The sequence below is a fragment of the Clarias gariepinus genome, chromosome 9 (genome assembly GCF_024256425.1).
Source record: "Clarias gariepinus isolate MV-2021 ecotype Netherlands chromosome 9, CGAR_prim_01v2, whole genome shotgun sequence".
NCBI classification, from domain to species: Eukaryota; Metazoa; Chordata; class Actinopteri; order Siluriformes; family Clariidae; genus Clarias; species Clarias gariepinus.
In genome coordinates, this window is record NC_071108.1 from 16142439 (window position 1) to 16156683 (window position 14245).

At 38.1% G+C, this 14245-nt stretch overlaps 1 protein-coding gene across 2 annotated transcripts; it reads right to left on the reverse strand.

The window, feature by feature from the left end:
• Positions 1-547: 547 nt before the first annotated feature.
• si:dkey-16n15.6 (organic solute transporter subunit alpha) lies at positions 548-8928 on the reverse strand. 2 transcript variants are annotated; one of them, XM_053503463.1, is made up of 7 exons: positions 8849-8928; positions 2823-2974; positions 2638-2711; positions 2317-2472; positions 2095-2206; positions 1262-1514; positions 548-1174 (listed from the first exon to the last, which is right to left on the reverse strand). In XM_053503463.1, the coding sequence occupies exons 1-7, from the start codon at positions 8862-8864 to the stop codon at positions 762-764; spliced, it is 1176 nt and encodes a 391-aa protein (XP_053359438.1). In that variant the 5' UTR covers positions 8865-8928; the 3' UTR covers positions 548-761. The 2 variants fall into 2 exon arrangements, with proteins under 2 accessions (XP_053359438.1, XP_053359437.1); XM_053503462.1 differs by lacking the exon at positions 8849-8928 and adding an exon at positions 7782-8195.
• Between the last annotated feature and the right edge of the window lie 5317 nt (positions 8929-14245).

Genomic DNA, 14245 nt, shown 5'->3' on the forward strand with positions numbered 1-14245 from the left:
ATTAATTCATCTTCAATACTGCTTATCTTGTATATAGGGTCACAGGGGGCCTGAAGCCTATCGCATTAGACAACTACAGACAATTTTGGAACAACAATTAATCTAATCTGCATGTCTTTGGACTGTGGGAGGAAACTGGAGTACCCTGAGGAAACCCACCAAGCACCGGGAGGACATACTCCATGCCTACAGGTCCGAGGTGGGACCTTTGCTTAAAATATCAACCAGGATGTCCTCCTTCTGAGGACTTGGTCACACCTGCTTCTTTATGCATGCATGCAATACCTAAATGATAAGTGTTGAAAACATATGAAATATGTTTCTTTTTAACATCTACAGTTATTTTTATGAGTTTCTGTGTTCTGCAATAAAATATTTATTTTTTTAGTTTAAAGCATTTTTTTTTGTAATGGATGAATTACTTATTTATTTAGTTTAATGACCAGACCAAAATAGGTTTTTGTCATTATGGAAGACCTTTATGAACATAAACAATTTCTTTATTATGTATAAAGTAACTGTAATACACTATGTCATCAAGTTTGCAATAAAAGTAGTTTACAATGACAGACAACATATAAAATCAAGTTATAAAAAAGCTTGCTCACACTTACAGCGTTGGTTTAGAGATTGAAGAACAGAGATTAAAAGCTCTCAGGGTTCAGTGTTTTTTGTCTTTTTTGGTTTTAACGCAGCCACTTACATGAGCTGAGAGTAACGAGATAACATCAGTGGTTATATCTGGCTTGACACATCTGCTGCTATACAACGGTGACATCAGAATTTACCACATCGTTGATCTCAGCACTAACGGTTATGGTTGAAGGTTGTGTATTACACTCCACAGGTAGATGATCACTGTCTCTGTCTGACAAATCCAGAGGCTTGCACTGGAAGGGAAAAGGAAAGTGGTCCAGCGGTGCATGTTCGATTCTGCAAAGACTGTCTTCACTGTCGCTGCTGTAGCCAGGGTTAGAGCTCCATGGCTCCTCTGCCTGAGAGCTAAGCTGAACTGCAAGGGGCAACTGAGCTTCTGTTTGAACTGCCTTGTTACTGATGATTCCCTCCTCAAGGCCATAAGCATCCTCTGGACTAGGCTCCACTTTACGGAATATGTTACGAGCAAAGAGGCTGATGCAGAACATCTCCACGATTACTGAATAGTGGTAGATTACTGAGACAGAGGAAAAAGGAAATGTAAATTAAGAGCTCCAAAATTTAGCAAATATATAACAACTTCAAAGTTGATGCTAGCACTCACACTGAGAGCGAAACAGAGCGGAGAATGGAGGTGCGCATGGCACAACTTTCAGCGCGCCCATAGTTTCCAAAATTCCATACTGAAGTCCACACAGCACTAAAACAACAATGATGCAAACAAATTTGGCTCGAAGCCCATAGCCTTGCAGCGCTCTCCTGGTTGCCTTGTAGAACAGCAGATAGCCATAGTAGGACATGAAGGTGGATACACCAATGATTGAATTTACATAAATGTTGGGATTAACTGAATCGACCTGGGATAAAGAATACAACAAAAATATCTAAGCATTACATGGTTTATATGTTAAATAAGCAAATAGACCTGAAATACCAGAGCTAAGTATAAACAGCCAAAACAGATAGAATTTAATCCTACAATAAAAAAAAACAAGTTTACAGAAATATCTTAGCTTTTGATCCACATAGAACTTGATTTTATGCTGGTTACCCTTCCTGACAAAATGCTCACATTTGATCCTGGCTAGGTTTTGGCACTAAGGACCTCAGATAGAGAGAAAAAAATATAGATAGATATAAATATGGAAGTGAAGGTTTTTTAGGGTGGACTGTTTTATGAAAAAAAAAAAATCATTTGGAATTATTCATGAAGTTCTACACTTGAACCTGAAACTTTTAATGCCTCAATAGTGAAGGTCCTATGTTTTCAGGTTGCACAATGGTCTGTTTGTTCAGCACTCTTGCTAGAAAGGTACCTCAAAAACAAGTGGTCATTCTCAAAGCAACCACAAATATATTCTCTTCAATACATTTTAAGGGTATATATTTGGCCATGTAAAGATGGCAGTTAACTAGACGTGTTGGTGGTGGACTCACATCCCCATAGTCATATTGTTCATCTGTCCAGAGGACCAGAGTGATAAAGAACACAAGAGTTCTGACCACAGAGAGCTGAAGCACTGCAGCCATCATCCATCCCAGACTTGTCCTGTAACACAGGAGTGTGATGGCACAGTGAGATAGATTCAATAAATATTTATAGCAGTGTTTAAAATGCACTGCATAATGAGCATGTGTACTGTAGATGTCTGTCGTTACCTGTTGATGCTGATGAGGGGCAAACAGCAGCAGCAACAGCAGGGAAAAGGGTCAGGAGAAACCTGTTCCCCTGCCAGCACCTCAAGCATCCGGGCCTTCCCTCCAAAAAAGTTTTCAATAAGGCCCATGAACTTTAACAGAGTGATGGAGTGATATCTTTATGACAGAAAAAAGAGTATACTGTTAAATAGTTGATGAATATTAATTGTTCATGAACACTGACAGAATCATGCAACAATACATTTCTAGTGATTTCACATCCATACATGAACACAGACAAATTATCAAAAGAAATACAGTATAATTGAATAACTCACTTACAAAGAAGCTATAAAATTACACACTGAGGAGGACCGAGGTACGTATAGTGCAGTGATGGAGGTCATTCCGAAGATCTGAAGTGAAAGGATAGCAGTAACTGACCTTATATCATCGCACTTCCAAAGCAAATCATATTACAAAACCATCTCCTGACTGATGGTGAACCATAATTGGTGTTGTTTTACCGGATACATGCCCAGGATCCACAGGCTGAGAGTCCTACGTCTAAATGAAGGCACATGGCGGAGGAAGAAGCCAACCTCTTCCAGGAAGAGAGCCAGCAGCAGGATAGCCAGTGCGGCTGGCACGAGGTACAGCCACAGTTCATTTTTAATCACTTCATGCAGAGAAAACAAATAAAATCTGCTAAAATACTTAAAGAACAAAACTTTGCTATGTAGAAACCTAGTATGACCAGAAAACACATCAATCTAATCTATCCTAATCAATTATATGAAATAGGGAATTTATTGTTTGGCATTTTTGCTATAAAACAATAAAAGCAGCTTGTAGCCATCAAGGAGTATATGACGACATTTCTGTAATACACAATATGTCATGATATATGTCTTTTCCTAAAAAAAAACTACCTGCAAAATTATTATTATTAAAATTATTATTGGTTCATTAGAAATGAAAAATATCTTATAGAATTTTGTTACAAAAATAAATTACTTAAAAACCTAAAATGTGGAAACAAATTATATGTCAGTTTTACATCATGATAAAAACAACCACTCTTTAGTGAGTAAAAAGAAAAAGCATCTCAGAATGCGTCTCAGGCACAACACACAAATGTGCCTGGTCTTTTTCCAGTATTTCAATTTCAGGTGAGCCTTTACACTTTGTAGTTTCGGGTTGGTTTTGTTGGCTAACAGGAGTAGAGATTTGTGCTTGCAAAATCATGTACAACCATAGGTGAAAGTAGACTGGTATAGTCTACTTTGTCAGTTCTCACAGACCAAGATGCTTTTACTCACACAGCAGAGGCAGATCTCCCAGAAACCTCATCTACCCTCCAGTACTGTCTCATTGTCCTGCACTGGTGGTAGGTGGGCTCTGGAACTGCCAATCTGCTGTAAATAAAGCAGACTTTATCTCTGCCCTAGCTACTCATTACTCTTTTGACTTTCTGGCACTAACTGAGACCTGGATATCTCCTCAGAACTCAGCTACACCGGCTGCCCTATCCTCTGCCTATGTATTCTCTCACACTCCACGAGAAACTGGCAGAGGTGGTGGTACGGGTCTCCTGTTGTCCAAGAGGTGGTCCTTCTCGCCCATCACCCTGTCTCATCTCAGTTTTTCATCATTTGAATTTCATGCAGTCAAGGTAACCTCTCCGATTAACCTCCACATCTTGGTTATTTACCGTCCTCCTGGCTCTCTAGGAAACTTTCTAGATGAAGTGGACATACTTCTTAGTCTTTTTCCTTCTGCTAACACTCCTCTCACTGTTCTAGGAGATTTCAACCTTCCATCTGATAAACTCCAATCCTCTTTCCTTCTCCCTCTCCTTAACTCCTTCTCTTTAACTCTAAACAGCTGCCCTCCTACACACAAGGCAGGAAATTCTCTCGACCTTGTTTTCTGCCGCCCTTCCCCAGTCACAGATATCACTACTATTCCTCTTCATAAATCTGATCATTACCTGGTATCCTTCACCATAACCCTTCCCATTCTATGTAAACCTAACCACCAAAATGTCTCTTTTACCCGCAAAAACCTTCACTCTGTCTCCCCTTCCTCTGTGTCTTCATACACCCTATCATTCCTCCCAGACCCAGACTCCTTCTCCTCTTTACCACTAGAGACTGCGACTGAAACTTTCCTCTCCTCTCTCTCCTCATCCATAGATCTCCTTTGCCCGCTATCATCTAAACCAAGGAAGACGTCTTGTCCTGCTCCTTGGCTATCTGATGTACTGCGCAACAACAGGAGAGAATTAAGAACTGCGGAGAGAAGATGGAAGAAATCACAGCTTGATGCAGATCTCATCTCTTACCAGACTCTTCTTTCTAAATTCTCATGTGATGTGACTTCTGCCAAAACTACCTTCTTCAGACAAAAGTTGGAAGCGTCTGCACATGATCCTGGCAAACTCCACAACATCTTCTCCTCACTACTCAACCCACCGACTCCTCCTGTCCCTTCCTCTCTGACTGCTGACGATTTTGCCACATTCTACGATGGGAAGATTGCAGCAATCCGCCAGTCCTTCGCTCTCAACCAAACTCCTACGGCAGAACCTCAGGACCTTTCCTTCCCTCCCTTAGTAGAATTTTCCAACTTGTCATCTGACGAGATTCAACAGATCATCTCGTCATCTAACCCCACCACCTGTTCATTAGACCCAATCCCCTCCACAATGCTCCAGGCCATCTCACGAGACCTCCTTCCCTTCACCACAGCCATCATCAACCAATCCATATCATCTGGTCATGTTCCTGCCGCTTTTAAGAAGGCGAGAGTTATTCCCATCCTCAAGAAACCCTGCCTGGACCCATCAGAAGTTAACAACTATCGCCCGGTATCACTGCTCTCTTTTATTTCCAAAATTCTTGAAAGAACGGTTTATAATCAAATGTCTCTTTATCTCTCACAGAACAACCTTAATGACCCAAACCAATCTGGATTCAAAGTGGCACATTCCACAGAGACTGCCCTTCTGTCAGTCACTGAGAAGCTCCATGCTGCTAGATCTGCTAAACTTTCATCTGTCCTCATCCTCCTGGACCTGTCAGCTGCATTTGACACCGTGAACCACAAGATTCTATTATCTATTCTTACAAGCCTTGGAATTTATGGAACAGCGTGGCAATGGTTTGCTTCTTACCTAAAAGAAAGGTCATATGAGGTAACATGGAGGGGATCTACATCTGCCCCACGTAGACTCTCTACTGGTGTCCCGCAGGGCTCAGTACTTGGTCCTCTTCTGTTCTCCCTCTATACCCGGTCTCTTGGTAAGGTCATATTATCGCATGGATTCTCATACCACTGTTATGCAGACGACACTCAACTTGTTCTCTCCTTTCCTCCCTCTGACACTCAGGTTTCCACCCGGATCTCAGCATGTCTGGCAGACATCTCTTTTTGGATGGCTGCTCATCAGCTGAAGCTTAATCTCAGTAAAACCGAACTGTTGTTTATCCCTTGTGACTCATCTCCAGGTCAAGACCTTGTGATATCCATGGACAACAACCAAATCACTCCCTCAACCACTGCCCGCAATCTTGGGGTAACCGTGGACAATCATCTGTCATTTTCCCCACACATCGCTAACCTTACTCGCTCTTGTCGATTTCTTCTTTACAATATCAGAAGAATTCGCCCATTTCTTTCTTCACAGGCTACTCAGGTGCTTGTTCAGTCCCTTGTTATTTCAAGACTGGACTACTGCAACTCGCTCCTGGCAGGCCTGCCTTTGTCCACGATTCGTCCTCTGCAACTGATCCAGAATGCAGCAGCACGACTCGTTTTTAACCTTCCCAAGTTTTCCCACACCACCCCACTCCTCCGCTCCCTGCACTGGCTTCCTGTAGCTGCCCGCATCAAATTCAAAACACTGATGCTTGCCTACAAAGCTAAAAATGGCCCAGCACCCACTTACCTCTCTGCGCTAATTACACCACGAACTGCACCACGTTCCCTCCGATCCTCCAGCACTGCTCGCCTCATCCCACCATCTCTCAGGGATCGAGGGCGGCATTCATCCAGGCTCTTTTCTGTTCTGGCACCTAGGTGGTGGAATGAACTTCCTCTAGATGTCCGTACATCAGAGACTTTGACTATCTTTAAACGACGACTCAAGACGCATCTGTTTCTCCAGTATTTGGACTAACCCCCCCCCCCCCCCCCCCCCCAAAAAAAAAAAAAAAAAAAAAACTCAGATGTGTTGGACTAATGGTACTTAGTTATTAACCTAGTTAACCCAGTGTAAGTATGTATCCAATGTTGTAAACATTAAAGCACTTTTTGTAAGTCGCTCTGGATAAGAGCGTCTGCCAAATGCCCAAATGTAAATGTAAATGTATAGTCCGGTACTGCATAGCTACCTGCCAAAACTCACATTTAAAACCATGGTGGCACTTTCAGCAAGCTGATAAGTTTGTCACTTAATCACAGAACACTTTGTCACCTTAGAAACTGTTTCGAATTTATTCTTAATTGCCTCTGAACCATCTGTGGTGTGTATTTTAATCTTTCATTATTGCTAGTTAACATGACCGTGAACTGAGGTTCTGAGGGTTTCAGCAGGGAGAGATTTGTTGCCAAATCTCCAAACTGAAATGTGCAGCAGAATAATTTGGAATGGTTTATGGTATTCTGCTTTATTTAAACAGCAGCTCAAATAAGCAGTGTGAGATGATGAGTCACACATCGCCTGTTGAAGCGTGCATTTGATTTTGTCAGTTTTCACATACGTCTGTTAACGGTTGTACCTCAAGGATGCATGAAAAAGAGAAGAAATGAACAATATATAGTAATGAAAGTTGTGGTAGTACTACTGGCAAATATTTAGACCTACTTTCAACCCTGTGTACAGCATAGTTGTAGAGAAAAATAAAGTATTAAAAAACTATATTTATAGGATTATCATCATAGCTAGAAAACATTATAAAACATTTAAAAAATGATAAAAAAGTAAAGATTTTTTTTCATATATTTAACAAAAATGTGCACTATACAGTACATATCCATGTTACTTCATGTTACTATCCAGCTGTTACTTGAGGAATAATAACGCATTAAGGTGAGCGTATCAATATAAACCAGTAAGAGGACACTACTGTCAGAGTTGCGGTTATAAAATTAAACATCAACTATTTCTGAATCCATATAAAACAGTTCTGTGGTATACAGTGGGACAACTTAAATACCGTAACATAATAGCGACATATTCTTTTCATGAGAATATAAACAAAAGTCTGTACGAAGCCTTGCTGTTTGGCAACAATGAACAAAACAGTCAAATGTCAATGTAGAAAAGGTATTTATACTGTTATAGCAATCTTAAAGAATGCTTCAAAAATCATTTTGTTATACACAATCATAGTCATACAGAATGCTAATGCCCCATCATTATTATTGAAGATAAAACAATGTTGAAGTGTTAAGATTAAGAGTTAATCTGGGTTTCCTACCTTTAAAGAATTCTGAGGAAAGTGGGATTTCAGCACCCATCAGGCTGCAGTTCTCTACTCTTCTGGTCATTGCTCTAATCTCAGAAAACCAGCAACTTGATAACAAGATTTATTTTATAATTTTTTTAATAACTTGACTATGGGGAGAAAATATGCCAGCGAAAGATGGTCAGTGATTTGGATCTGCTGGGTGCTAAGGAAGTTCCTGACTGTCTTCCTGATCACAGAAATTAATGATTGACAAATACAGGTAGAGTTACAGGTAAGGGGCCAAGTCCATCCACTTACATGGAGATAGTTTCCAGTACAGAATTTTTAATATTAGTAATCAATGTTAGTGCTTGGCCGGAGGCGATGACTGAATATTGTTAAAAAAGACATTTGCATCGATGCGTAATAACAACCTGTTACATGTGAAAGGTGACATTTTTAGATTATTTGTCTTTCTCTGTCTCCCTGTCTCTCTGTCTGTCTTTGTGGATATCTTTCTATCTGTCTATCTCTCTCTCAACATACCCAAGATTCAAAGGTGCTTTGTTGGCATGACAAATATGTATTTTTACAATACCAAAGCTCAGAAATCATTTAGTCGATAGGGAAAAAATAATAATAATAATAATAAATGAAACAATTTGCACGGGAAATAATAATAATAATAATAATAATAATAGCATTGGCCGAAGCATTACAAGTACTACTACTGCTATTCTCTCTCTCTCTCTCTCTCTCTCTCTCACAAGCACACACACAGTGCAAATTGGGTATGTCTTTATCCTTTATATAAGCTGTATATAAGCTATATATAAGCTGGAAAATATTTTATTTATTTATTTACTGGCTATTAAATGAATTGCAATAAGCCATGTAAGACTGTATATTTAAATTCAGTTTCATGCACAGTGTTTGGCACAGAAAAGTCCTCCACACAAACCAAATATACAATAAAAAGTTTTTTTAAGATTGTAATTATATAACAGATACAGATTTGTTATAACAAATATATAAAAATATATGACGTGCCAATATATATCAAATTAAACATAAATAAATACATAGTTTAAACTTACTCCAAATATATTGCATACTGACTTCATTTTGTTTATTATTCAGGCCAGTGCATGCACTGTAGACGAGTCATACCGTTCCGTAATCACGGTACTTTTAATTTGAAGTTTAGATCAAAGCCGGTTATATGTCTATCAATAAGAGTCACTTGAGCCGGTGCTAGTGGGCGTATACGGAAGTAAACGTGTGGGAAATAAACTTGGTGGACTAAAATAAATAACCAGACCGCCGGGTGAAGATATAATGGATTTATGTTTCAGCAGCTGATACGTTCCACTGGGTTCTTCGTGCTATACAGTAATGGAGTCTCTCTACAGCAGGTTTGACTCGTATGACTTTAACAGCGACCCTCGGTTTCAAGACGGACTGAGGAAAGTCAACCCATCTCCCTCAGACCTGCTAAAACTCAAGATCTGCTTTTATAACAGGTAATAGAGGATTTATAACAGAACAACAACAACCAAAAAATGAGGAAAGGCAACAATCCATTACACATTTGTTTAAAATTTTAAGGAGCATTTTATAATTTCTGGAATGAGTTGAAGATTAACGTAAAGTGTGTTTAAGAGTTAAAATACAGACAAATTCAGGTGAGATGGTTATGATTTGCTGTCCTACCTGTTATCAGTAATGTCAAAACAATCAGGAAGAAAATGAATCGTGTATACACATTAAATCAAAAGGAGAGATTGACCAAACAGGACATTAAAGAAGAAAAAAAATATTCACATATTTATTCATCATATGTTTTTATTACAAATTTCCAAATACAACATTTATTTATTAACCAGTTTCACACAGTGGCTTAGGGGTTTGCAATGTTGCCTTGCACCGCCTGGGTCCGGGTTCGATTCATTCGATTCATGTGTGTGGATTTTGCATGTTCTCCCTTGGTGGGTTTCTTCCCACAGTCAAATCATGCAGGTTAGGCTAATTGGCACTCCCAAATTGCTTGTAGTGTGTGTGTGTGTGTGTGTGTTCCCTGCGATGGATTGGCGCCCTGTCTAGGGTGTACCCCACATCATGCTCCAAGGCTCCTGGGATAGGCTCCAGGCCCCCCATGTATACAGGATAGAGCAATATGTGAGTCAGAGTGAGTGTATCGGTTTGGGTTTTGGTTTATTAGTCTTTGCACAGTATTTCTTTTAACTTCCCTTTATGCCTAATGTTGGGTGTTTGTCAGGTATACTTTCTGTTGCTCAGTGTATAACAGGGCTGCACGATTCTTGCTAAAATGTGAATATTTCTCCATGAGAATTGAGATCTTGAGCTTAGCACCTCCAGGGTCAAGGTTAGAGGATTCCATTTCTGCCTCGGGAGGATCTCCCTATGCTTGGGGGGTTTTCTCTGCATACTGTGTTTTCCCTGCCATGGTCCAAATACATGCAGATTAGGCTAATTGGCTTTCCCAAATTGTGTTATAAGTTGTCAAGTAAAGAAGTGAACACGTAAATACAGTGTGATCTAAAGGCAAGGACATGCAAGTCAATCAGCGTTATTTATATAAATGAGATTGTGTGTATGCATGAATTGAGATCCTGATTTTATATATATATATATATATATATATTATTATTTTTTTTTTTTACGAGCATAATTCATTCCGGAAGTGGGCTCATATTCCAAAACACTCGTAAACCAAATTGAAGTTTCCCAAAAGAAATAATGGAAACTCAAATTATTTGTTCCACAGCCCAAAAAAATTAATACATAAAAATAATTAACACAAAATATTACATAAAAATAAAACAAATTAACCTGTACTTTACCTTTAAAAAAAAGTCAAAATAAATTCCGACAGATAAGTGTTTCCGTTTGTGTGCACAGACGCTGTATGTGTGTGTGTGTGTGTGTGTGTGTGAAGCTAAACGGAGCCCCTCCCCCTCTCCGTTTTACACATTTACCCTTCCACACACACTCGCACAAACAAACGAAAACTGTTTTATCGGTAAAATAAACAAGAACTCTCTCTAATGACACTTGATTAAGTGACAGACTAACTGAATCACTGCTGTAAAGTAAAAATAAAATAAATTAACCTGCACTTTATCTTTGAAAAAGATCGTGGCAGGGCAGTGTTTCTGTGTAGAGCAGAGAGAAAGAGTGTGCATGTGTCTGTGTGTCTGTGAAGGTGAAAGTAGGAGGGGTCTGTGTGTGTCCAATGACATGTGCGCACACAGACAAAGAGCAGGCTGAGCCTTAAGCAGAGAAAAAAATTGGTTCTTTAACCTCTCTAATGAGACTTGCTTACACGCACACTGTTGTGATCATGTGACGCACGGCATCAAAATAAGAAGCGCATGCGTGATACATGATACTTGGTACTCGTAAACCAAGACTTGTTCTTTTCCTAATGAACGAATCAGATTCAAAATCTTAATTAAAAAAAAATTATAAAATACTTAATCTGATTCGGTTTAGTTGTCTAATGGGGTGTTTGTGTTTACTATGCCTTATACTGAAAGAACAACAAGTAGAGATTGCTTTCTGAAGCTATCCCCCTGAGTGGTCCTAACCCATATTACTGCCTGGATGTGTGAGGTGAACAAACTGGATGTGTGAGGTGAGAACCCTGAAATGCAGCCAATGGAAGAGAGGAAGACTGGTATGGAATGAATTTTGTCAAAAATTATGCATATAGCACAGCATCTGTAAGCAGGATCTGTAACAAAGTTGGTCATGCACTAGTCATGCATGTTGCAATCTATACATACGTCTGTGAGCAATAAAGATGGGGAGATCAGTTATGAATCGTAAATCTTTTGCATTAATAACAACCTGTAACGTAGAAGGTGACATTCTTAGATTATTTGTCTTTCTCTACCTCCCTGTCCTTCTGTTTGTCTTTGTGGGTATCTGTTGATCTCTCTCCCAACATAGTCAAGATTCAAAGGTGCTTTGTTGGCATGACAAATATGGATTTTCATATTGCCAAAACTCAGAAATAAGTTAATTGATAGGGAATTTTTTTTTATTAAGAATAAGATAAAAAAAATATAATAGTATAAATAACAAAAAATAATAATAACAAATATGCATGGGTAATTATTATAATAATAATAATAATAATAATAATAATAAGGGCATTTTGAGCATTACTACTACTGCAACTTTGGATATATCTTTATCCTATATACAAGCGGTAACATTTATTTACTTATTTACTAAATTAAAGAAATTGCAATAAGCCATGTAAGTCTGTATATTTAAATTCAGTTTTATGCACAGTGTTTGTCACAACAAATTCCTCCACACAAACCAAATATAAAATTGAAAACAATTATTCAAGATTATAATTAATTCAATATAACAGATTTTAGAAACAAAAATATGTGACTGTGTCACTGTATCAATCACATGACTGCCTCGGTGGATATGTGAGGTGAACAGACTTTTGTGTGGCGATTCATGTATGACCACACTGACTCCAAAATAATTTTCAGATCGTGACCGGAGTTGGCTTTTTTTCTGCTTGATCCGTCTCAGGTATAACTGATTGGGTACTGAAATCATGTGTTCCTGAGTGGTGCAACAGAAACAAATTTTTATTCAAAAGTATCAAAGTCTAGCACATTTAAAAAAAAAAACACACACACAGATCGGCCTTTTTCTCTAAACTCGGTAAGCAATTTAGTCCTCATGTTCAATTCAGTTGTTGAAATAAAATAAATAAAACTGTTGATTAAAGTGTTAATCAACTTATTTTAAAGGTTCAATGTCTTAAAATTTTTAAATAAATAATATGATATTGTGATATTGTATCGGGTGGCGACTGGTTATTCCCATCCCTAGTGATCAGTGATGGGTATGAATGAGAATGAAATAGGACTCATCTTCCCACAAACATGTCACTTTAATCCAACTATAGTAAAGGTGTACAGTTACATAAGAGTCCAGAGTGTTAATTAGTACAGATCCTTTGGCTAATAATGTTAAATTATTACCATAAGTATCTTTTCAGAGAATTCTCATTGAAATAATTTTGCAGGTAGAACACTAGTCTGTTAAAGGCATGCAATTCACAGCCTGGTGTTTTTTTTTTTTGGTAGCTTTCATTTAGATTTGAATTGGTACTGATTATCCTCTTTTTAATGCGTACGCTCTGGGAGCTTGTACTATTTGTTTTTAAGTCTGATGAAAAAACACTCTTTTTTTAATTAAAAATATACTGTAAGTTAAGAATGTTTTGTTATTAGTGAATGCTGGTGTTTGCATGTTGGTACAGGGTATTAAAGCTATTTCATTAACAGAAAGCAGGAACTTAATGTTAGTATCATAAAGACACGTCCATCATTAAAACTTTGCTAATTATACAAGCAGTGATGTTTTTTCCTTTGTGAATTGATGTTAAATTTGATCATAGACAAAGACTGGAAAATTAGTTAAAGGCTTAGTTTATACTGTATATATAAAATTATAAAACAAAGCAAAAAGGTGTTCATTAGAATGCAGAAAATCTTTCATATCCAGATGTTACTGGAATAATAATAATAAAAAAAAATGTAAAGTGTAATGTGAAAAAAAAGCCTCCTGCACAGCCCAACCAAAATTATATATATATTTTTTTTTTTACAGATTTATTGAACCGATTCATCTGAGTGGTTACCAGGAGTGGCGTGCTTCGTCAGATACATCAAACCAGGTTCCTCAGGAAATTAACAGTGTTCAAGATGGTTTTGGCACAAGTGACCCTGAGACAGTGATTCTTCCACGGACAGACATGGAGGCTGAGTCAGCAAAGAATGTCCAGCTATCTTTTGCAGAAGTGTTTCAAATGATTCAAGCAGGAGAAGAGATTCCTGGACTCCAAAAGCTGGATATCAAACCTTGTAACCAACTTCCCACGGCGTCACAAATGACAAGGAAGTTAAAACCTTGGGAAAAGTAGCTAAATCTGAATCATGGATTAATGAACTGGGGTGTTCAAACATGATGTTTGCCTTAACTAGCTATGTGTGTTGTGTTAATTTAATGTAAATATCTAGTTCATATCAAAATTAATATCAAATTTAGTTGTAAAACATAATTTCCATTTTTTTTCTATGATTCTATTCTAATTTCATATTTCTATATTGTTAGTGAGAATTTTTCCTTCCTTCCTTTTCCTAAATGTTCCTAAAATACCTAAGTATTGGGGAGTAGATTACTCTAACAGGTGTATCGCTGTTTATGTGCTTTCCACCGATTTGCCAATTGCCGTGGTTCTTGCTTAGATGCAGCAGGCCTCTCCATTGACCTCGTCATCCAATCAGTGATGTCATTCTGATGCTTCATACATGCTCAGTTTACTACTTAATTTTTACTACTAAACTTCTTAATATTATTTAATGTTTTTCGCCAACGTTCTATTTCCCATGGTTCTTGTCTGTATCCATTTTATTCATGCAGCGAATTAAATT